Below are 25,998 nucleotides of genomic sequence, written 5' to 3'. Positions count from 1 at the left end.
CATACACCTAAACAATTTACATGAAACACATCGCTTATTATTATCGTGACCAATTCAAAAATTGTTGTGCGTCTGCTTAGGCGGCCTACATTTTAGACATTATAATAATTTTATTATAGAGGAAAATTTAATAACCTAAATGGCTAACACCCCTTTCCGTCAAAATAGAGCGATCCGATTTAGCAGGGCATAGAAAAGAGGACAGTGCGGACTACTATTACTGGTCGTTACAAGTGGGAATGTCATCGCAACGTAAAATAAAAATTTAATATTAGGCAGACCTGTGTAACGTTGCACGTATGGTGTTCTGAAAACTCCCGCGGCACATTTGCAAATCTTCGGCGGCACACTAGTGTGCCGCGGCACACAGTTTGAGAAACACTGAACTAAAGATATTTGACCTTAGCACTCCGAGAAGGCTATAAGAATGACAGATGCACTATTGAAAGAGTACTAACTATTAAAGTATTACAATGTAATTTCATACATATACCTTGTTTTTTATTTGTTCTTTTATAATGCATATATTCACAAAACGAAGTTTATTACATATTACATCCAACTGCAAACTTCTCGTGACCATCGAGACGACGACAATCCATAGCGCTTACATAACGAGTGGAGAGCCATACCATGCGATGATTTGAAGAATGACAAACTCGATATACTTGCCTGCTTTAAAGACATTCAATGGTATACTATAAAGAGTTGGTAGAAACAAGGTAGTATTTGTAAAATACTACGTAACTTTCATGTTTCGGTATGCTCAAGAAAGGTGAACATTGAACGTAACTAGAGCGTAATTTTCTTTTTCCGGATACCTTATATTTTTTTTTAAGTTAAGACTTCAAGATTGTATAATTGTGCCTTTTAAATCAACTTTAACTGCCTGGTCGAGTTGTGTGCTATATACACTGTTTTCTAGTTCCAACCCTGCTCGCTTACAATGATACAAGTTAATGTGTAAATTTAATGTAAGGTTTGTATGTATAGTTCCGCGGGCACGTTGCCCTGCCTCATCGTGGCGCCCGCGTGGAAACGGCCATTAGAGGAAGTGGCTAGGCTAAATGGGTAGCAACACAAGACTCCCGTGGGGATGCCCACGGGTAGACGAGAGTCCACTCATTGCACGGGCGGTGTTGTAAAAAAGTCCCCACAAACCTGTCACCAATCCATGCGCTGTTCCTCAAAGGGACCGTTACATAAATGGCGGGTCCCGCACAGTTAGCTTGGTACATTGAAGGAAAATGGCAGTAGATCCCGGTGTATTCTCGGCCTTCGGCCGTGTCTAGCCCACGCGTTGGGGGCCAAATGCATCGGTCAACAGCAATGCTTTACATAGGCATTGTCTAGGGTCTTTCCCAAACAGAACTGTGTGTTCACACAGGTTTTTTTTTTTTTACTGTTTGGCGTCCAAGCATGTTTTTTTTCAAAGTTAGGGCTCGAAGAGCCTTCGGCTCAGCCCTTAGACATCAACAAGGTATGTATAGATCAGTGGTCTTCAAAGGGAACGAAAAAGAACACTTGGAGGGCGATTGCATAAAAGTGGGTGGGGGTACTGGGCTCAAATTGGCACGCAGAAATGAAATTGGATGTACTCTGAAACAAACGAATAAAATTTCTTCAAAATTAACTCTGCCGAAGTAAAGGTAGAAACATTTTCATTAGCTTTCTTGTTTTTAAGAACAGAAACAATTTTATACATTATTTTGTATTTGGTTTCCTAGTTTCCCTTTTCTACGAACTATATTGGTTATTGGTATTTTATCTTGTCAACTTTAAAAACAAATCCGCTTTAAGCATCGGAGGTGGAATATATTCAGCTTATTTTTCTGTCAGAAGTAAGTTAACTGTTTTTTTTTTCCTTATAGCAGAGTGTTAACAACCCAGGTCCGGTAGACTATGGCTTTGGTATTGTTAGTCAGCAAGGTATTATCCCACACACTTTTCTGAAGTATGGTACCCATTGTCTTGGCTATCCTGTTGTTGATGTCTTTATCTAGTAAATCATTGTTGGCGATTATGGAGCCAAGACAACAAAAAATGCATTAGATAGGAAGACAATATCCCAAACAGACTATGTTCGAGTACACATGCCTGTTTGACACAGCTGCTGTCATTAAAAGGTGCTGATTGGGATTTCAAAAATGTATCTCTATCTTTTGTTTACTCATCAAAAATATAATTGTAAATGTTTCCCCTTTACTAGTCATTTTTTTCAAGTGTGATATTGGTTTATGTTGGAGGGTGTTTGTGTGTTTATGTACTTTGGATTTTGGATTTCCTTAGTTTGAGAGATTGAGGATTGTTTTGTGTGTGTGTGTGTGTTGTGGATTCGATTTATAGTTTGTCAATAATTTATATAGATTAATAATTTATATAGATATTTAAAATTAGTTATTTTTAATATAGTTGCATTTTTTATATGTATAATCTGTGTGCACACTTGATTTCTGTAGGTGTTCTCGGGCCGCATGTGGCCTGCGTCTCGTAATTTGACCACCCATGCACTAGATTAATAATACACAAACTAAGGCCCCTCAGGCAGCGGATCATATCCGGCTAGTATTTTATTATTATTTTTTAAAAATAAATCCCTTTATAAGTAAAGTAAAGTATTTGTCACCACCTCAAAGTTGGTGCCATAGTGTAGAAACCCTATGTCTATATTGTGAATGTTATTTCTATATTGTTTAATGTTATTTCTATATTGTGAATGTTATTTCTATATTGTTTAATGTTATTTCTATATTGTTTAATGTTATTTCTATATTGTGAATGTTATTTCTATATTGTTTAATGTTATTTCTATATTGTTTAATGTTATACACAACTCATGTTGCCCTAAGGTGAACACTTTTGACCTTAAGTGAACCAGAGTTAAGGGCAATCAGTCTATATAGGGAGTTGGTAGCAAGCACTTGATAGAGTCACTTGATATAGTTAGTTGAGTTAGTTACTTAAAGAAGTTGGTTATATATTAGATACAAAGTTATTTATTCGCCATATTTCTATAGACGATTAATACTGGTCATTCCTGAATTGACTTGTGTATGATATTCACTATGTGGTGTTATTACTTATATTAAACTTATTTGTGTCTGCTACTTCAAGTGTCACTTCCTTATTCTGTGAATTATAGTATGAACCCAATGTCACCACCACGCCTTTATAGATAAACCGACAATAATATCACAGCATCAAAACATAACCACAGTGACAGTTATGGTGTCAAAAATACAGCGGTGACAGTACTCTTTTTCTACATGACATGGACACATGATAAAATGGTCAACTGTTTCTATGGCCGACGTACAAGTAACCAGCACCGCTTTTATTTTCCTCAACTAATATCAGATACCCTTTATATTGTAAAAGTATATCGCGCCTACTTCTTTCAGTTGCAACTATATCAATGTAGGTTATAAGTTCTAACTACAGAAGAAGCCCTGATACAGAAGATGGCATTCGCTGTGTGCCACTGGAATTCCCGATTTAATGAAACAGAAACAACACATACCTATTTATTGGCGCTGGCTTGTTTATATAAACTGTTGCAACATTTTCATAGCAAAGTAGTTTAGTATTGCTTAGACTTAGAGCCCTAGACTGTTATCCGTACTACGCCATATTTTTTTAACTGTCGTATGTATCGATTATAATGCAAATCGAGTATAGTAAATACCTAAAAAAGAAAAGTAAATAAATGCATGTCAGATAAAATTTCATTTATTTGTGATTTAATTATAAGCAGAAATATAATTAAGAAAAGGTAAAATTACATATTTATTCGTGATTAGTTATCAGGATAAAAATAAGTCGCATCATATTTGGTAATTGTAAAAAAAAAAAGATGGCGGACCAGTAAAGGTTACAATGCGCTTACCATGAGAATACTGCACAATTTCTACACTAAAGAAATTTCGTAGTTATTTAGTCATATATTGACTTTATCAGTAAACAAGAAAGTATAAAATAAAATACTTTAAAAAAAGCTTATATTAAGCGTACTTATATCAATTAGTTTGGATCAGTCATGTAATTAAATTTGTGATACATCTAGGGCTTTCTAGGTTAACAAGAAAAAAAGCAATTATACTATTTAAAAAGGAGGAACGACCTTAATTCGAACTCACTGCTTAATTAAGCCTACTCAGGCTTCTCAAGCCAACACGGTAACCTATAAAGGGGACTAATTCAGTTTATGCCACCACTTTAGTCGATTACATTTCTTTCCCTTGTTCGAGAGACCAAACAAAATTGTTTATTACCATTATTTAATTGGTTACTTTTTTTAAAAAAAATGATTGATTCTTGCGTTTTCATGCGAAAGAAAAAAAAAAGCAAAATTTCAGCCTGATCCGATTTTGGGTATGGGAAAATCACGTGTACAAACTTTTTAACAGATCGTCAGACAGAGTAAGTTGATATAAGCTTTGTAAAAATTAAATAACTGTAAAGTAAATATACATATCTAGTAAGTCGTGCCTAAATACTTGCACACTAAAGAAAAACAGTATTTTGCATAACATATATAAAGCAGAAAAAATGATATTAAAAATATCTATAGCTTTAAATTTGTAAGTGAAAACGCTTTGAACAGAAAAAAAAATGTTTATAGCTAAATGTTAATAATGAAATGTCAATTTATAAATCTCTGCATCTTACCTGGATGTCCATACATGATTATTCTGGAAATCAGTAACAATCAGCCTCAACTTAGTTTTATTTTTATTATTACATTTTAAAAAAGTTTCAATGTACAAAAGTCTGCGGCTATTTTGTGAATCGGTTATTTTAAAAAAAATTAATACATTGGAAGATACTTATATAGTTCTACAATAAAAAAAAGCCTTATGTAGTATGTAAATGTATTAAACCGATTCAATTGTGAATATTATAATCTTAAGGAATTGTTTATTTTATCGAGTTGTACATGCCTAGTACTCTTCCACAATCAGTAGAAGATCCTGAAGAATCATATATTTTTTCTTTTTCTAAATCAGGCTCTATATACATGTAATCAACAGAGCTCAGTCTTTGGTTGACGTTGGTCTGGTCTGAAACAAATATATATATATATATATATATATATATAACAGCTGAAACTAATGTAATGACTTACGCAGACCTAGCTGTTATCTATATATTTTGCCACAACCTTAACCGAAAAAGCTATTGTCTTCAGGGGTTCCATTTATTTGCCGACAGTATATTTGTAAATACAGTAAACATGTATAGAAGTATAAAGCGTACGCTAACGTAATGCTATGTTTTAGAAATATTTGTGAATTAAAAAAATGGTTTATCTATCAAATACTGCGTTACTTTTGGTTAGGTATTATTTACTGCGACTATATGTGTTTTGTTTTGGCAATGTCTTGACAGTATTACAGCATTTGAGAACTGTAATTGGTAGTCTGAAATATGTGCCTAAATAAACCATTAACGTCCTAAAAATTATGATTTGCCAGTTAGTGTGTACGTGACGGAAGCTGCAGTTGATCTTTTGCAGTAATATCAGCTCAGAAATAAAAAAAAAAAACAGTCGTTCAATAATTTCGTACATACTGTAATTCTGGCGTTTGACGCATTAACTATTTTTTGGATAAGTCTCTAAATTACGGACGCATTTTTAGCGCCCCCCCCCCATCTCCGCTATTAGTTTTGATTAATTTATAGTTTCATTTGTCGGTCTGACTTTTTTTTTCTTTTACACATTTAGAATGCAGAATTGTTTATTTTGTTTATTGTCTTTTTTTTTTTTCAGCCAATTACTGAATACAAAATAATATTTAAGTCGAGTGCAGTTAATTCCGCTAAATCGTTGTTCAAAATAAAGAAACATTTTAAAAGTTTAATTGTAAAATATTTTTTTTTAATTACACCGTTCAAGCCAGAGTTTTCACTGTGTGGCCATTTAGATATTTTTTAAAAAATATCCATACTGAAAAGTTTCTAGGAAATTCCTGACATAGGTTTTCGACATTACCTATTAGTGTTACAATACCGTATATTTTGTTTTAGATACTTGGCGACCGAGCATGAGAAATGATATGTTCCAGAGCTAAGTTGGAAAAACCTTGGTAATAACGAAAAGGAGCAATAGGGAAACGCCAACTAACGCTTATAGGTCGCTTATATGCTCTGTGAGTTCTTAATATCGTTGTACTTGGCGATGTAAATAGAAAGTTTCTATATTGCCCAACAACCCCAGACATACGCTTGAAATTAGTAGAACTAATGCCACTAAGCAAAGCCGTTCATCTAACGACCTTCAAATCGTAGCTCTGGAGACCATTAATACCTTCAAGCCCAGTGCTATTTTTGCATACACTGATGGATCGGCATCAATAGATTCTGGAAGAGCAGGCTATGGAGCCTACATCGACTTTCTTGGCTCTCACACAGTCAAAATCTTTGGACCATGTGGTAGTGTTTGCAGTTTTGATGCGGAGACCATGGCAGTCTGTGAAGCCTTAAAAGTCATTGACTCTCAACTCGGCGAGGGACATTTGAGGGCAACACAGATTGTTGTGGTCACTGACTCAAAATCTGTACTACATGCTTTGCAAATACCCGGACCATGGCCCCCCAATATCAACACTGTCATCATGGCTTCACATAACATCAAACAACGCTATGGCACCCCTGTAATAATGCAGTGGGTACAGAGTCACATAGGTGTGACTGGCAACACAATCGCAGACTCTTTGGCCCACCAGGGAGGGCGAATTCCACCCACTGATCAGGCTGTAAGCTTTCATCAAGCCCTGGCTATAATACAAAAAACAGAAATGGAAAAGTGGTTTGAGTGCTGGGACAAGTCCCAAAAAGCCCGTGGAGTCTGGGAGCGCATGAGGCGCCCTGACCGTGGAGGCTGTCCAGGCCTGAGCAAGCTATTAAAGCACAGTGCAGGACAGGCCACTGTCCTGTTGGCTCATATTTCTCGCGGCTATGGCCAAATTTCGATTCACGGTGCCCTCGCTGCGGGGAAGAAGAGGAAACCGTGCCTCATATTCTGTTTGATTGCCCCAGACTTGCTGATCTCCGTCTCGACAGGTCTGGGAAACCCAAAATTCTCGACCTGTATGGCGACATTCATGCACTACGCAAGACAGCAGGGTTTCTGTCCAGGGCTTTTGCAAGAGAGGATTTGAGCCTCTCAAGCCCTCACTCTAATGAAGTTTGATGATGATGATGATGATGATGATGATGATGATGATGATGATGATGATGATGATGATGATGATGATGATGATGATGATGATGATGATGATGATGATGATGATGATGATATTGCCCCTCCAGTCTAGAAAAATCGTTGCTCTCGTCAAGTCGTTTAATATTATAACCTGCGAAATAACGTACAATTAATAATTATAATAATAATAATAATAATCTTTTTTATCCATAAGGAAATTTCTTTTACGATTTGTGCATTACACCAAACAAAACATTATAACAATAGAATACCTAAAATATACATTCACAGAAGACTCATTCATAATTCACATGTGAAAAGTTCATATCAGATTGTTTCTAATTAATGATTTGATTGCCAGGGGAACAAAAGAGTGTTTGTGTCTGTTTCTCTTTGCTATCGGTGTCTTGTATCTCTTTTGTGATGGTAAAATCACAAAATCCTGACCCAAAGGTGATTTTTTTTTACATTTCTAAAATCTTTTTAGCTTTTTTTATGTATGTTTGTTTCCAACAGCTGCCCAAATGGGGTATGTTTTTTGACAATGAAATTACCAGCATCATTTAGGATTCTATATTTTTTTTTAATGTCATACTAGGCAGTGATATTAAAACTTAAAATATAACAGATGTGAGCATGATAAAACATAGCCAAGGCCTTTTTGCTAACATTAAATGAGGACATTTTTCTCAGTAATCGTAATCTTTGCTGCCCTTTTTTTTTTGTTTCATAATGAGTATTTGTAGTAAAATTAAATTTATTGTCTAAGACAGATTGTGATTTGATTTAAGCTATGTACAAGTGTAGTAACTATATAGCAAAATGTCGCTTTGGTTAGTTACGCTACGCAGTACGAGTGTTTTATACATTGTTTACTCTTTTTTTGGAGGCGCGAAGGCTGAGTGGTAAAGCGCTTGGCTTCCGAACCGAGGGTCCCGGGATCGAATCCTGGTGAAGACTGTTTTTTTTTATTTCGGGATCTTCGGCGCCTTTATATACACCTGACATTAGATGGTGGAAAGTAAAGGCGGTTGGGCGTTGTGCTGGCCACATGACACTTTCGCAAACCGTAGGCTACAGAAACAGATGACCTTTATTTCATCTGCCCTATAGACCACAATGTCTGAAAGTGGAACTTTACTTTTTTTTTTTACTCTTTCTTTGCGGCTTTTACTTTTGATACTAAGGCTATTAAATAAAGCCGACACAAATCGTCCCAGGCCAGCGCTAGACGAGCGGTCAATCGCAACTAGTTGCGATGGTCAGTCAAAACAGTTCAGGAAGGATCTGTCCAGAACAGATACTCGAGTGCAAGTCTAGGAAAAGGCGGAGAGTTGATACAGCGTCACGGAGTTGTTACGTCTGACTGTGAAGCTTTTGTATATTCCGTGCTACGTTGTTGATCTGAGTTGTTAAGTTCTTTAAGTTGGGGGTGTCGTGTGGTATAGTTTGGAGAGAGCCTAGATAGGGAGTATCGTTACATTATTAGCTCAAAGTTGTTTTTGTACAGGCATTGTAAAGATTCGCTTCAAATTCGTAGATTTCTTTGACTAATTACAAATTCTATCAATATATATGTTGACCGAAATTAATTAGAAGTATGCATTTTTTTTCATGGAAGTATAGTTTGCTATCTCGATAATGTTTATTTGTAAATATACATTATGTATATTTGTGGTTACTAATTATCAGTCTGTAGTTTATGGATTCTAATCAACAGATAGGACTATAAAAATTTCCAATGTCTCATTATGAACACACAGGTACGCTTAGTTCTTTATAATCCCAATTAGTAATTAATTGTTCGTCAGTGAGATCATGTTTTTTAAACAAAAAAACATGAAAGGCGCTATTGATTATAGTGCTGAAATTTCTTAAAACGGCCCTTCATATTCTTTCTCCTTTTTTTGCTTTTCACTTAATTACCTTTCTGTTATATAATATATTGTTACGTATTTCTGATCTTCTGGCTAAATGTACTAGTAGGCACACAAATAAAAACACTGCAAAGAACTTGTCGACTCAACTTTCAGCTTCATATAACTTTATTGACTATTAACTCTAACAATTCTTCACTGTAACATGTAGCGTAGATACCTGTACAATATCTATCAGTTTACAGTTTGCTATACTTCGTTGCAATTCATCTCTTCACTCCGTTGCAAATCATCTCTTCACAACTTGCATCGAGCCATATTCCACAGAACAGACCACCGACACACTTCCCAGTGTCGCTCCAGGTCTCCCAAGGCTGAACCAAGTCGTACTCAAGTCTACCGAATCAGAGCCGTACACGTCTTACATCGACTGTATCGACTGTAACGGCTCAAGTCCACTGTAGTTCGCTGTATAGACTTTAACCACAGTAGTCCACTCCAGTTAACTCTACCCTAGTTAACCTGCACCGAGTCGTACACATCTCTCTTCTACTGTCTCGCACAGTAGACAACAGTAACGACGACTCTACCTACGACTGACTTTTTACATTAACTCTCTAATTTATATAGAGTCCCTAATCGTTTCTCCAAAGTTGCACAAACACTGCTAGTATCTTCTGGAACAACACGTGAGGACACGTCACATCCTGTCTTTGTTTACACATGTACATTCCAGAGAACACCTGCTGCAGTGTCATCTTGCCGGGGTCACACGTTAACCACTTCCTGTCACTGGTCATTTGTAACACTATTCTGGTCTGCACTAGTCAATATTTCTCTTTTAACATTTATTCAAAAAAGCTTTAACTATAAATTCAACTGCTTTCTCAGCATCACCTTGTAAATATAATTTATACTTCAATCTCCATCATCATTGCTAAAAGTGTGAGTAAAGTAACTAAATACAATATTTACCTGAACTTTCGTTTTTTATAGGTTTCGATGTTTCTGCATAAACATGATAGGCACCATATTCAAATTCGTGGGGCAAAGGTAAAGGTCTGTTCGCTTTATATTCTTCAATGGTATCATTCAAACTGAAAAAAAAATGGTTTGTCATGTAATTTCCAGTTTAAAATTGTTTTGTTGCCAAATAAAAAGAGATGAAGTAGAAGAGAGATGTGTACGACTCGATGCAACACAGTTTAAAAATAAGTAGGCCTACGCACAATTAAAGTTTTATTTTCTTTCTATATTTTTCTTTTGCTATTAAAAAACATTTTTGATGAATCCTCTCTAACACATCCTTGAAATGACAAGAAGCTGTGAACGAATTCATGAATTATTTTCACAGTGTAAGACCTAAACATAAAAATAGATGTAGAAATAAAGATGTAAACACAGAATTACAACCAAATTAAACATATCAAATCAACTTACTCTTCGAAATGTTTTAAAACATAATAATAAAGCAAATAGATGAAGTCCTAAAAGCCCCCCAAAAAACAACAAAAAACAATCCCCACACCCAGATAAGATGTCTAATTATATGCTACTTCACTTGGATTCTGAAGCCTCCTCTTCTCACCAAAAACAACAACAACAAAAAACAACTACAAATCTTTAACGCAAGATGAAAATAAATCAGAATCTAAAGCATCAAGCCATAATGTTCCCCATAATAAATCATGACAAACTAAGAAACAAACATACAGCTAACGTCTTATCAGCCATATCAGCTGTACATGCTAACTCAGAGTGGTAAAAGCACACTCACCTGGATCCTTGAATTAAATACTCTATTTACTGATTTTAAATGATGAGAAGTTAAAAAAAAAGTGGCTATAGTAAGACCTAGAGTCAAGACATACAAGAGTTCTAAACTGTTAAGATTCATGGATTACAAGTATAACATTTTAACTGGATTTCTGTAACGATAATCTGATTATATTGTGCTAAACCAATATTTTGATAGAAACAGAATGATGTGCCCGTATAACAAGTAAGTTATTAAATAAGATAGATGTAAGTGCAAGATAAGAGCAATTTCTGTTCTATACTTTAGATTCGTCACCCTGTACAATATTGCTAATTATCTTAACAAATAACAATCTGTATGAATATGCCTTCATATAAAAATTAAAATTTACCTTTTTGTTTCCATTTCAAGTGTACGGTGTCTGACATACATGACAACTATAACAATGGTATAGGCCAGAACAAATACCCAGCCTACAGCAGCTACCGATATATAGGTGTAGTTGTACTGGTCTCTTGTACTTGTTCTTGTGTTGTTTTCATGAGAACAATTTTCTGTAAAGCGCAATCACAGACACACTAATAAGCACAGGCAAAACCACATGTCAAAAAAAGTTTCAAATAAAAAAAATAAGTAAAAATTATTACTGGTAAAATTGAGAGTAAATTTACAAAAAAAAAAAAAAAAAAAAAAAAAACAACAACAAAAAAAAACAACAAAAAAACAACAACAACAAAAAAAAACAAAAAAAAAAACAACAACAAAAAAAAAAACAACCAAAAAAAACAACAAAAAAAAAAACAACAAAACATTGCGATGAGAATTGAAAAAATTAAAATCAACAACATTGTTTGTTTTCAAAAACACTTTTTGTCATTATGTGTACATAGGTGTGTTTGTTTTGGTAAGTAGCCATAAACTAATATGTACATCTAAGTAGACAGATGTTTAAAAAAGTACACAGAAAAGTATTTTCAAAATGTGGAATAAATTAAACGATAAAAAATGTGCCTATAGAAGGGGTGGTTCATACTCCAACTGAAACCCATTACATGGTAAAGCATACACGGTCGTATAAGTAATAACCAACACATATGCCAATATACAACATGAATCGAACTCATTAGCTACTAGGACGCCCTATTTTATATGGTTATAATATTATTCGGTATGAAAGCCCAGAACACGGTGGCTTTGTTATTTTTAGCATCGGATTTTTCCGTTTCAATGCAATGTTATTTTAATGTTTCATTAGCCTTTCAAGAATCTGCTAACATTCGTGATGTTACTTTATTTTAAAATACTAGTCGACCGGCGGAGTAGCATACGCCGCTATTTTGCAGGGCCGGCCTTAGGCCACTGCAACCTATGCGTCCGCAGTGTGCCCCGAACTTTCATAGGACCCGCGCTAATTCTAGGTGTATACATTATTAAATTAAACTATTTTATAACTTATAACAGATTTCCCGCGGCCTCCTCATTTACCAGGAGCTCCTGGAAATCTCCTAAAATTGCAAAATATTCGAAAAAGTCGTGGAAATATCCGGAAATCATTAAAATCTTTTTAAAAGCTCATACAAATCTCCTGAAATATATACACGAAAATTGTCATTTTGGGCTGTCATTCAATATGGAAAACGCCAATCCTACGCACGATAAAAAAGGCATTATTACATAATTGTTGAATCTGGTGAAAGAAGCTTCTCGTGTTTCAAACTAATGAAGAATTTTATTAGGTCAACAATTCTAAAAGTTAGATTTAAACATTTGGTATTTGTTGCTATTGAGGAAACATAATTACTATGATATACTGCATGACTTCGCTACACGCATGGCTCGTTTAGTAACTCTGTGCGTAGTAAAGAATGTATAAAAGGCAAAGACGAATAATTTTTCGAAAACAAACTCTTAATTTTCACTTATTATCTTTATCTCTACCCAAACTGGGCCCCGCGAAATCCATTTCGCATTTGGCCCCACAATGGTTAAGTTCGGCCCTGCTATTTAGTGACGGGTGAATACTACTTGTTCTACATCCCCCCCTCTTTTTTTTCTCCTAAAATTGTGTGGGGTGATTGTAGTCCGTCCGACTTACAGAAATATAATAATAATAATAATAATCTTTTATTGTCCGTACGGAAATTTGTCTTACAATTTGTGCATAACACCAAACAAAAAACATTACAATTTAGAACTATAACAAACCAAAATGTACATTCACAACAGACTCAATCATAATTTACATGCTAAAAGTTTATATCAGATTGTTTCTATTTAATGATTTGATTGCCAGGGGAACAAAAGAGTGTTTGTGTCTGTTAGTCTTTGCTATTGGTGTCTTGTATCTCTTTTGTGATGGTAAAATCACAAAATCCTGACCTAAAGGGTGATTTTTTATTCCTAGAATCTTTTTTAGCTTTATTATAGATGTTTGTCTCTAACAGCTGCCCAAATGGGGTTTGTTTTTTGCCAATGATTTTACCAGCAGCATTTAGGATTCTATAAAGTTTATTTTTATTTTTAATTCTCAGAATCATTGGTGTACAAAGTGAACCACAACGGCGATTTCACAGCCCCACTGGGGCGCACCTCTGTTAACTATGTGTGCATTTGATATAACATTGTTTACCCTAACCCTCCGAGGCTCTGGGTCAAAAATTCATTAGCCCATAGTATTATGTATGGACTAATCTTCAACGCTTTCATTTTTTTCAATAAGTAAATGAAGTTGTACGGTATTAAAAGCTGATGAGAAATCAATAAAGAACAATCTTACATAAGTGTTCGGTAAGTCCAGATGTTTGTAGACACAATTTAAAATATTTAGGATGGCATCGTCTACACCTTTACCCTTTCGGTAAGCAAATTGTAAAGAGTCCAACTTACTACAAAGATCATTCAGAAGAAACATTTTAACCAGTTTTTCTAAACATTTTGACACAATGGAAGTAAGTGAAACAGGTCTATAGTCATTCATTTCCTTCGGTTTGGAAACCTTTGGCACAGGTACAATTATGGACGACTTCCACACAGACGGTTTCTCATGGTTTAGCAATGAACTGGAAAAAATCTCTTGGAAAGGTTCAGTTAGTTGTTCATCACATTCTTTTAAGATTCGCCCTTTCCTTTTATCAAGACCACCAGCTTTCATTAGGTTAAGGGTTTTTTTAAATGTTGCAGGCTTGCTCTTTAGTAATCGCTAATTCTAACAGTTGTTAGCATTGACATCCTCAAGGGCTTTGAGTCTTAGATAATTAAAATCTTTCGTGTCGAAGCGACAATAGAAAGCTTTTAACTCGTTGAATAATGTTTTTTCGTCTCTTGTAGCAAGATTATTTTTTACTTTTGACTTGTGCTCCTGCCATTTTGTTCATGATGCCCCACGCCTGTCTCATGTCACTTGTCTTAATCGAGTCTTCCAGATTCGTTCGGTATTTTCTCCTCCCTTCCTCAAGAACGACGTTGAGCTCTTTTCCTTTTCTGTCTATCGCCACTCATATATGCTCTTTTCTTTTTGATGATTTCCCGTTTTATTTTTGCATTGACCCTTGGTATATTGTTGGGGTATATCTTGATGCTCTTAGTACTGATATACATGTTTTCACAGAATTTGATGTAATTTGTCACTGGTCGACCCATTCTTCCAGATTTGAAGTGGTCTCTTTAGACAACTTCCAGTCGGTGCAGTCTAGACAACCCAGTAGTTTAAGAATGTTGTCTAGAGTCCACTCTTGTACGTTTTTTTAATGACTTTGCCCTTTAAGTTTCGTGCGGTAAGTAGGCAGTGAGATGTGAATGCTCTTTTGATGTTACAGTAACATAAGTCCAGAGTTTTGTTCTCTCTTGTCGGACATGAGATGTGTTGATAGGTGGGTAGGTCAACCTTTAAGGTGCATTTATTAAAATCACCCAGTATAACTACTGGTGCGTCCGGTGACCTTGTCTGAAACTCATGCACTACGTCAGCGATGATTGCAGATGCAACTTCCGTCTTGGCTGTAGGCGGAACATAAACCAGGACTATGTAAATAACACCAAAGTCTCGTGGCAAATAAAAAGGTCTCAATGAGAGCGCCAGTAGTACTAGATCCGGACAGCACATTCTCTTTTTAACCGTGTAGTTGGTACAGTATTTGAGGTTGATGTACACACAAAGCCCCCCACCTTTCTTCTTAGACTCAGACGTTCTGTCAGATCTCACGCAAGAGAAACCATCAATAGCAATCAGGTTGTCGTTGTCATCCTCCTCTAACCATGTCTCAGTAAAAGCCAATAGACAACTTTCCCTAAAAACGTTGTCGTAGCGTACATGGGCACATATCTCATCCACTTTATCCACGGACATTAGCTAGAATAATCGTAGGAAGTGGTGGGCGAAACCCTCTTCTTCACAGTCTTTGCCGTAGTCCTCCTTTTTTCCCTCTTTTCCTTGTACTAACAGAGGAAGGGTACAGACAGTTTTTATGTGCATAACATGTTGGAAGAGGCTTCCTCTTTGAACGAAGTCCGAGGAGTTGGTCTCTACCATAATAGATAGATCTAGGACTAGATCGGCCGCCATCTTGGGTCGCCATTTTCTTCTTTTATTTATATTAGAATAACTAAAGTTGAAAAAATCTAGATCTCGTAACACATTTAATGTAAATACTCATTGTGGAGCCCACTTTGAAAACAGAAGTCTTCATTTACATAACTAATAACAAATGAACATCCAAAATACATCCATCAAGGCAATAATAGAATTCAATTTGAAAGCACAAATTGCATGTCGCCACACTGCAGCGCCATTGTAAAAAAAAAAAAAGCTGAACTTTCCATTACTTGGTGTCCAAACTCTTGAGCCATGAAGAGAATTATATATATATATATATATATATATATATATATATATATATATATATAAATACAGAGAGAGAGAGAGAGAGAGATTAGTCAAGTAAATTAAAGTTAACATCCTTGCAGAGCTTATTGGCGTTAAGTCAGTCTATGGGAAAAGAAACCGTTGAGAGAAGAAAAAAAAACATATTTAGAAAATCATCAATAAATTGTAAGTCTACTTTAGTGTCTCTACTGTTAGAGAACTGTTGTTGACCGTTGGAGTTACTGAATCTGTTACCTTGAGGAAAATGATTACCCTTGTCATAACCCTTGTCAACTGCAGTCAATTTTTATTACAAAAAGTTCTGAGCTTTATTAATTATCGTACGAACTCCAAAATGGAAGCGCCTTAATGGCGATATGAAATTCCCTTTGGGTGGGGAAGGTGAGGCAGTTTAATTTTTCTCCAAAAACAGTTTATGAACAAAATTAGTCAAATATCTATATAATAATTGATACTTATTTATTTTTTAACCCATTTATATATAATGGCACCCTTCCCCTCTGGAATGTAAGCAGATTTGCTGTGGTAAGGCGGTTGGAAGAAGAATGAAAGGTCACTTATTTATTCCATTAACCCTCAAAATTTTATTACTGCATTAAATATATTTCTTTATAAATATATTTTTTTCTATTAAATATCAATTTGTATTGGTCAAAGTAAGACATGGCAAAAATATTTTTGTTAAAATTCCATGTAGTAAAGATTTTGTGGGATGTACACTGGAAGTGTACGCTAGCTGGAATTTAAGTGGACCCGTGAGGAAAACTATACCGGTATACATTTTTTTTTTCTTACAATCTATAAGCTATAACAGATTAATTCTGACATTGAATAACCCAAAAAATAAGCATCTTAACGCTAAATGGTATTTGTTTTAAAAGTTTTATTTACTATAAAATTATAACAATACAATATAGTAGTAGAAAAGCATAAAATGTATAATAATAATCTGGTACTACCCAGTACTATCCAGGTATAATTTTTCAACAACAAATAATAATATGGTAGTGAGATATTCAAAGATCATGTCCGAAAACAAATATTTATGTCCAGCTGAACCATCAACTGTAAATTCATATGCTTATCAGTTATGTAATAATCATAAATTCCACTTTTTTTTAGTTCTTTTTATTTGTTCGCAATCATCATTTGGTATATTTCAAGTTTGTTGGCTTTGAAAAAGTATATAGGCTCAATTCCCTTATAATTAGTTATATATGAGTGAATAAAATATAAAAATAATTATACATAATAAATAATTATATCTCAGAGATAAAGATAATATGCTATGATATAACACAAGGACCTTAAAACAAATTGTATGTTTCTAATATAAATGAAACTCAAGTATGTTTATGTCTAATACATTTATCACTATCAGAAATCAGGTTCTCATCTTGATTTTTAGTGATGATTTTGTGAATTTTCTTGCGACCCTAAAAAATAATATTAATATTTATAATAATTATTATAATATTTTTTACATAACCATAGATCGATGAGATTATAATTTGCTAATAAAACAAATATTATTCTAAGCAATCATTTAAAATATTGTAGCCTAAGGTAACATAAAGTAAAACAAAAACAAAAAAACAAAAAAAAACAGAAAAAAAAAAACAATAATTCTAGATCAAGAGTTGTTATATTATTGTTTATATTTTAAAAAAAAATAATTACTATATAATCATCATAATTAGTTCTATAATGTTCAATTATATAGAAAGTGAGATGTACATAGCAATAATATATGATAATATTGGTTAAAACAAACAAATCTATGTTCTAAATGAAGTCTTAATCTCTGTGGATTCATATATCAGTAATTGATTCCTACAGAGGCATATCCTGTACACTGGGAGTGTACGTTACAAAAAATTAAAATGTGAAAAGAACATGTTACAAGTGTGAAATCTATTAATTTATTATAATATTAGGATACTTTATTATTCTAAATCAATTAGTTTTATAGGAAAATAATTTATATAAAGTGTTATTACTTACGTTTTCCCAACTGGTTTCATTTATTTCAATTTTTGACAATGTTGTCACTTTCAAGAGCAATAAAATAAGATTACAAAGATAGTTTGTGTTATCATACAAACTCAGAGGTGGCCCCCGTCGGAGTCGGATCCCTGTCGGATCCGCATTTTCGCAAGGAATATTCAAGACGATATTTAATTTTGATTTTCAAAAGTAAATAATGTTTAAAAGATTCATTTGCCTCAGTAAAAAAAATATTATTTTTCTGTTTTACATGTTTCGGATGTTCGGATTTAAAAATAATTATCTTCTCGCTGGATGACGGAGGATGGCGTCGAGCAGAGTATAACACTGCCTGGTCGTGCAGTTAGCGCGCTGGACTGCCGTTCTGATTTATCGATGGTCGCTGGTTTAAACCCTGCCTGCTTTTGCTAAGTTATAATTTTTCCAATTTGGTTGTCACCCCCAAAATGGTGTCGACTGGTATGGACCGCACCCCTCACACCCCTTTCCCCTAGGGACGCCACTGCTCCAAGATATATCTCGAGATTTTACTATTATCTTTTTTTATGTGTCTACTTTTGCAAAGTTATAATTATTCCAACTTTGGTTGTCACCCCCAAAATGGTGTCGCCCCCCCCCCCCGGTCAATGACGCCACTGCTCCAAGATACCTACTTCTTGCCAACAATTTCTATTAAATATTGTAGTAGACGTAGTAAGAAATAAAAAAAAAATGAGCCTAAGACTAAGACAAAGACTTCTTTATTGATCCTTACGGAAATGTGTTGTAATTACCAGGACTCTTTTTAGTTTAGTTTAGTTTAAAGCTATTGAGTTTGAGCATTGAGTATAGAAAAAAAAAAGAGTCTCTGGGCTGTTTTCTTCTGCACAACTTGAAAGGTTTCCCATTCTAACAGCTTAGGCTAGTACACTGGTAACCACTAGTAGGCCTACTAATCCTGATCATAATCGTTCAAACTATTTACTTAATAGATCTAGGCTAGATTCAGAATATAGAATATACATAGAATATAGATATAGACAAGATCTAGATTTCTTGACTTGTTCTAGATATGATATCAATCTATAATATCAACCTAGTTTAGATCTCGATCTAGACTCTTAAAGATTTAGATCTATCTAGATCTTAAACTATAATCTAGATCTCGATCAAGTCATTTGCACACAACTGTAGCTAGTTCATGTCATTTTGTAAGAAGAATTATTATTTTTTTCTCTTTATTATTATAACATGTTATTAATTTTAAATGGATTAAGTTAATAATTATTATTTAAAAAGCTATAAGTGTACGCTAAATGAATATAAGGAGATGCTGTGGCTGAGGGTTAAGCAATTGGAACCGGAAGTCCTATGTTCGAATCTTGGTGAAGACTCTAGGTGAACCACTTCGGGAGCCGATTTAGAGTTTGTGATTCCACACAAACTGTCCTTCTAACCTTGTTATAATATTTTTAATTTTTTTTTTACAATTGTACTGTTAAGTTAAGGTAGGTTTTGTCAAAATAGCAACTAAATTTACAAAAACAAAATAGAGAAAAAAGTCATTTAGTATGCATATCTTATCTTATATTATTTAATACAGACGTTACTTCAAAAAAAGAAGATGATTATGTCCTACGCGTCATGCAATCAGTCATGCATATTAACCAATGACTTAAATTCTGTCAATTTAATGGTTTTCCTGGCTAGCTCAGGCAACCCATTCCATGCTCTAATAGAACTAAGGAAGAAGGAGCATTTGTACAAATTTGTCCTTGCATATGGGACGAGGAATGTGCCTTTATCTTTGTGTCTTTCTGAGTATTTTATAAAATTTTGTTTTTCTATTTGAAGTCTATATCTCAGTGTTTTATGTATAATTGCTAATTTACTTTTGAGTCTTCTATCCTGAAGGTTTTCTAAATTTAGTGATTTTACCAATAGGTGCTACTCAAATGTGAATATTCGTTTGTTATGAATCTCTATTTTGTGTCTGTTCCAGTTTCTTAATGTTTTCTTAAGTTGAGGGGTCCCAAACAGAGGATGCATATTCTTTTTTTGGCCTAACCAATGTTAAATAACATTTTAATTTTATGTTCTTATTTGATTTATAGAAATTTCTTTTAATAAACCCTTATGTTCTGGCATTATGCAAATACGTAAAACATAATTTAAAACAACAATTAATAAGTAGTTTTTCATATTATCGCGTGAACTGCTGTCTGGTCTAAAATCCATAGGACATTTAACTAGAGGATTTTTTTTTTATTTTCTTTAGGCTTTAAATTGACCCTTTACAAAACAATTAGATCAATTAGATATTCATTATAAGACATCATTTAGACCAGGTTCATATCCAACTTCTCATTCACTTTAATCTATCCCTTGGTCTGCTGGATTGTTAGGGCAACACACAAGGCCTTTCAACCTTCTTTCTCCATTCTTCTCTGTCATTTGCCTTCGATCGAATTTCATTATGATATTCTTTCTGAAAATATTGAAACCTGCCTTTTTACCTGACTCGGTGGACCACTTCGGGGGCCGATGTTGAGTTTGTGTTTCCATACAAACTGTCTTTGTAACCCTTTTTTTTTTGGGTGTGAAGATATGGTATACAAAATAGTGAGCCGTTTTCTTCTAGGTACTTCATCGTAAATTTCTTAAACATCTTTAGGTACTTGGAGTTATTAGGTAAATATATTTTATGTGGCTATTACATGTTTGTTTCTTTTTGACGTAAGTTAACATGTTTTAGTTTTGGTTGATATATCTTGAGCTTGAAAGATAAGCCTTGGACAATTTCATGGTTGGTCTCTTTGACACCTATTTAGTGTGAGTTCTCTTTTACGTCTTTACATTATATTTTTATGTGGAGTCGTTCAATAGATATTGTATAATTTTACATGTTAGAGTCTAAAGCAGGATTTCTCAACCTATCAGTAGTGACCTTCCTGAGGGTAGATTAACATTTGTCAGGGTTCGATGAAGACCATATGGACTTCATTTTTTTTTATTCTAGCATGCAACTCTTGAGACGTACAATTATTTTTACATTGGAAAAAATTGGCGCCTTGGGCGACAAGCTGTCTCCATGAAGATCTGTCACTGGCAATGTCTGAAGCCTCTTCCATTGAAAGTTACAATTTTTTTCTACATAGAATGGAAACTGTCCGTCTTGTAAATGTGTTTTTACAACCAGTGTGTAGATACTGGCTTTTAAGAACCAGTTGTTCTTTTTATTGTTATATTTTTTTGTATGGAAAGGAAAGAGCGAAACTCTTAAAAGAATTTATATTTTTTTTTTATGTAGAAAAACTAATTGCTTTATTTTTTATGAGAAATACTTTGTCTTTAATTTTTAATAACTTCCATCCCTGTCTTATGTTCTTTTAAGAGTTGATTGGTTTACACAATAAGATTTTGTTATTTTTTAAAATCTAATTAAGTTCATGCCCATATGTAATAATGTTTTATGTTTGCCTTTGGCAGGTCTTTAGTGTACACTAATTGGATCTAAAGCTCGCCTATAAGTTGCCTTCTTCACTTTAGTTCTTCTGTGCAAACACACAACAAAAATAATATTTCATAAAAACATCTATAAAATTATAACAGATAGACGTTATTCTAAATGTTTACCGTTCTTGCAAATTTTGTACTTTGGGTCATACTCTTCACTATTCAAGCAGTCACATTTCCTTGAATCATTACAGACAAGTCCTAATGAGCACTGGTCTGAGCTGTTACAATAGTCTCCATATTGTCCTAAAAATTGTTAGGTAAAAATGAAACTTTATTAAATTACAACGATAGTTTTTAAACTACAAACTCAGTTACAGAACCTGAGATGAACTTCAATTGGTAGCAAGGCTGGAAGGATTAGGTCTCACGTATAGCTTTGGCAAGAAACGCTGCTGTTAGGGGTAGTGCCTTTAAGCTCCCGTACAGGTCAAGTGACTCTGTAGACAAATTACCCCGCAGCTCTGCGGACACTCTTGCAAGATATGAACCACTGTTTCCACTGACTCTTTACAGTGTCGACATCGAGCATCAAAATTTGGCCGGAACCAAGCAAAATAAGCACCAACAGGACCACGCCTCGTTCTACACTGCGCAATGATGGATTGTTCCGACCTTTTAGTCTCCACCATGGATTGTCGCGGTCCGGGCGACATGAAATGCTGCCAGACTCCACGGGCTTTGTTGGAGCCACCCCAGGATTTCAAACACTTGTCATGTACCCACTCTCGGATTAATGTCGTAGCTTGGGGCTTCGAAAGTGGGCACGGCCAGCGCTCCTTCTCGTGCTAGAACGTCAACAGTCTCTTGACTCCCAACGCCGCATTGCGAGGGCACCCACTGCATAATATTGACAGCTCCAATAAAAAGGCGGATGATTTGCGGCGCCTAATGCCTTCTCAACCAAAGGTGACTTTCCCCCCAAGCCAGCCATGGCTTGGAAACAGGAGCTAGAATCGGTAACCTTTACAACAAAAGTCGAAACAGTTCCTTTTTACGGATTTTTTACCCTATGTGGCGTAATGTCGTAATAATCGCCGTGATTTCAGGGTCAAAGCTACACGCGGCGAGGCCACATGCGCCTCAAAGCTTGTCGGGGTCGTGGTCCAGGTAACATATAAGGTCCTCATAACCGGCTCTCGCGGGGTTATTAAGTACGAACCCATCTGTGCAGCAGAAGATGGCATCCGAGGGGTACCTTTTTAATGTGTTTGATGCAATCTTTTTTGAGTATTTCCGGGTATATGTGTCTTCTAGTGTCCATTCAGTCCCGCTAGTGTAAGATTTATGAGAGAGCTGGGAAGACTTCTCCATGGAGGGCACGCACCTATCCTTCAGATGCAGAACCAAAAAGGTCTACCCATACATCATATATTTAGTAAGTAGGTTATATTTTTTTTTTCGCACAAATATGAGAATCTATGATAAACAAAAAAAAATCAACCACCATAATCTTCCCTCCTGTCATGCAAAAGAAACGTGTGCGAGGTAAAAGTTTTGCTGACGCGGTTGTATTGTTTACTAACTTACGTTGTTATAGCTAGTATAATTTTTTAAGTATTATTTCCCTGGTGCCAGTGGGGATCTCCTTTTTTTTTCTCTTCTTCGCTTAAACCACAGTACATTGCTTTCGTGCCTGTTTTTATTGTTTCGTCTAATCTTTGTGAACAAAACGAGAAAGACAGGCATAACAGTACAACACTTTTTTTTACTTGGTTCAGCCCATCATAAAGCAGTGAAAACTATCTAGTGGAATTAGTGAAGCACACACCCCAACCCCAAACGAAAAACAACCCATGGCGCTCTGCTGTATGTCAATTGAGAGGTGCATCTTTTTGTCAGTACCTTTCACTTTTCGTGTTTTATTTTTAAACTCGAAGGCAAAGTTGTAATGTCCCCTAGTTTTAAAAGTTACGGCTTTAAATAACGAAATATAAGACTGGGCATTAGTTAAGGACGTAACAATGTAACGCATTGAGAAGTTCTCTCTCCGCGCAGCCCAAGCGTGCAAAACAACGGTAAATAGTTTGGGATCAGTAGCGTAGCAGAATCTTCCAGGGTGTAAAATTGTGTGCTGCAGGCTGCTTAAAGTGTCAAAAGCTCCTGAATTTTTGCTCAGGGTTGACTAGCGTAGAAGTTATACTCATACATCCTTCAAATAATAATAATAATAATATTAATTATAATAATCTTTATTATTCGTTTGGCAAATTTGTCTTAAATTCTGTGCATTACACCATACAAAGCATGATATATATGAATTTATAAAAATGATAATTAATTAGTTATGAATAGTAATTACATATCAAAACTTGTCAACTAGGAAGTAAAGTAGACATACTAACCACTAATGCAATTCTTCAAGGATGTGTTATAATACATATTGGCTGAACAATCACACTTGTCATTAACACAGACTAAACCATTGGAACATAAGTTTGTGTTGCTGCAGGTGTCTCCAAAAACTCGTTCTAAACAAATTTTTAATAAAATACAAATGAGAAACACCATCAAGTCTAAAGAAATAGTTTATATTTTGTGTATAGAAAAAAAAAACAACATTACAGTGACACATTATGATACTATAGAATAAAAGACCTGTTCCGGCAGAGCTGTTATGTAGAGGCCACATAGAAAGTCTCAATGAGGCCTTGACACTAGTGTAATTTTTTGTAATTATTTTATTACATATTTACTTGATATGACGCTGCTAGGTCTAGGGCCTAGGAGTTCTAGCAATCCATTTTTTTTATTTGGAAAACTAACACAGAGATGTCTTAAAATCATATAATGGAGAATTACTTTAATTTACATATTAAATGAATAAAAAGTTAAAATGGGATGAATGACAATAACATTGACAAACATGACTACAGATTTATACTGTTAAGAGAAATAAGTTAAGCGGGTTTCGTCATATTGTGTGAGAAACGACTGGCTGTCAAAAGTTATTCTTCAAGGTACAGTAGAAAAAGCACAAAGAAAGTGTCATCCATAGAAAAGCTGGCTGGACAATCAAAAAGTATAGACAAAACTCTATCTCACAGACCGCATAAACAGTTTAAATGTCTTTAAATATAACGTAAAAATATACATAACATGTATGCATCATATATCTGCAATATATGTTGGTCCTAGAGGTCTACATGAAAATATATTGTGTTTTTTTTCCATCACATAATTATCCATTCATTAGAGGTTACATAGATATCGAAAATGAATAACAAAATTATTTTGACATAGTTGATATATGTATGCAGCCGAACTTTCATGGCTCACATAGGTCTCACCAGCCACATGAGGAGGCATAAAACCCCAGTGCAAAACCCTCAGCCCCCTGGATGACAAAGTGGTAAACATCGAATCACGATGGACGAACTATATATATTTATATATGCATAATTGAATAATTTTAAATAAAATCTAAAAAAAAATATTTCTTTCTGATTTAAAAGAGTACAGCTACATGTAAGCACTATCCCAAACCAAACTCACCAACCACTAACCAGATCCACTCCTGTTAAATCTGCTAATACAAATAAATCACCATCATTAAATAAACCTACTAAAGAAGAAATACCAAAATACCTTAAAACCTTAATAATGAATTTTCAAAGCATTAGGAATAAAACAGTAGACTTAAAATTTTATTAGAACATGAGAAACCAGACATAATTGCAGGAACAGAAACTTGGCTATATCCTGAAATTTATAATGCAGAAATTTTCAATAGTAATTATGAAATTTTTAGAAAAGATAGGGCTGATAATCATGGAGTTCTTTTAGCAATAAAAACACTCTTATAGCAGAAGAAATTACCTAACCTAACTCAAAAAATATAGAATCAACATTTTGTAAAATTAATACCACCTCAACATCCCTAATAATAGGCAGTATTTACAGACCACCAAATTCTAGTTTAGAATACATGCAAGAACTATGTAATCAGTAACTACCCTTAAAGAAAAAAATTAAAAAAGGCAGTTTTTTGGACAATCGGTGATTTCAACCTATCCGATATAAATTGGAAAACACTAACCATAGATAAACAACAAAACCTCAAGGACATAAATGAGCTTTTCATAGAAACTTTATACAACCGAAGCTTAGATCAACTCATTAAAAAGCCAACTAGATTAAACAACACATTAGATATCTTCTTAACCAACAGACCTGGATTAAAAGTATATTATGATATTATCCCTGGTCTATCAGACCATGATATCATTAAAAATAAATAAACCGTCAGATAAAAGCAGTAGCCAATACAAAACCCAAAAGAAGAATCTTACTCTGCAATAAATGCAACCTAACACCAAGCTGCGTTTATCTTTAAACAAACATTCTTATCAGAAGAAGACATTTAACCAACCAGTTGATAACCTATGGAAGTTCATTAAAAACTATCTTAAAAACATTATAGAAAATCATATACCAAATAATACACATTGAACACAATAAATAAATGCTGTTTTAGTTATAAATTAAAGAAGCTTTGTAAACAGAAGAAAAGCCTATATAGAAAATTTAATTAAAGAAACTAAGGCAGAAAGAGTTTACAAAAAGTATATAAAATTAAACACCTGACCCAAAAAGTAAGCAGACATCTGCAGAGTGAATACATAAACAATGTAATATATAAGATAACAACAAAAACATATGGTTATACATTAAGTCTAAGAAAATGGAAACTACAGGCATAGTGGTACGTGTGTAGTCAATAATTCTACAAGACTACCCTGCATTTTTTTCATTGCGAGTTATACAATAGTGT

The 25,998-nt window shown here is 34.4% G+C and overlaps 1 protein-coding gene across 2 annotated transcripts in view; it reads right to left on the bottom strand.

Annotated features, from left to right (window-relative positions):
* Positions 1-4,301: 4,301 nt before the first annotated feature.
* Positions 4,302-25,998, bottom strand: part of LOC106066270 (cubilin-like) — a 54,808-nt gene continuing 33,111 nt past the window's right edge. The window contains exons 8-12 of one of the 2 annotated variants that reach the window (XM_056031850.1): positions 23,570-23,695; positions 21,345-21,470; positions 11,232-11,394; positions 10,057-10,178; positions 4,302-5,060 (exon numbers count right to left, since the gene is read on the bottom strand). In XM_056031850.1, the coding sequence (XP_055887825.1) occupies positions 4,918-5,060; positions 10,057-10,178; positions 11,232-11,394; positions 21,345-21,470; positions 23,570-23,695 (680 nt within the window). In that variant the 3' untranslated portion in view covers positions 4,302-4,917. Of the gene's footprint in view, positions 5,061-10,056; positions 10,179-11,231; positions 11,395-16,590; positions 17,159-21,344; positions 21,471-23,569; positions 23,696-25,998 lie in introns of those variants that run through there. The other variant, XM_056031851.1, reaches the window with a different exon arrangement.

This window comes from Biomphalaria glabrata, chromosome 6 (assembly GCF_947242115.1).
Source record: "Biomphalaria glabrata chromosome 6, xgBioGlab47.1, whole genome shotgun sequence".
Lineage (NCBI taxonomy): Eukaryota > Metazoa > Mollusca > Gastropoda > Planorbidae > Biomphalaria > Biomphalaria glabrata.
Note: the sequence above shows the minus strand (reverse complement) of the source record. Positions and strands in the feature narration are given on the sequence as shown.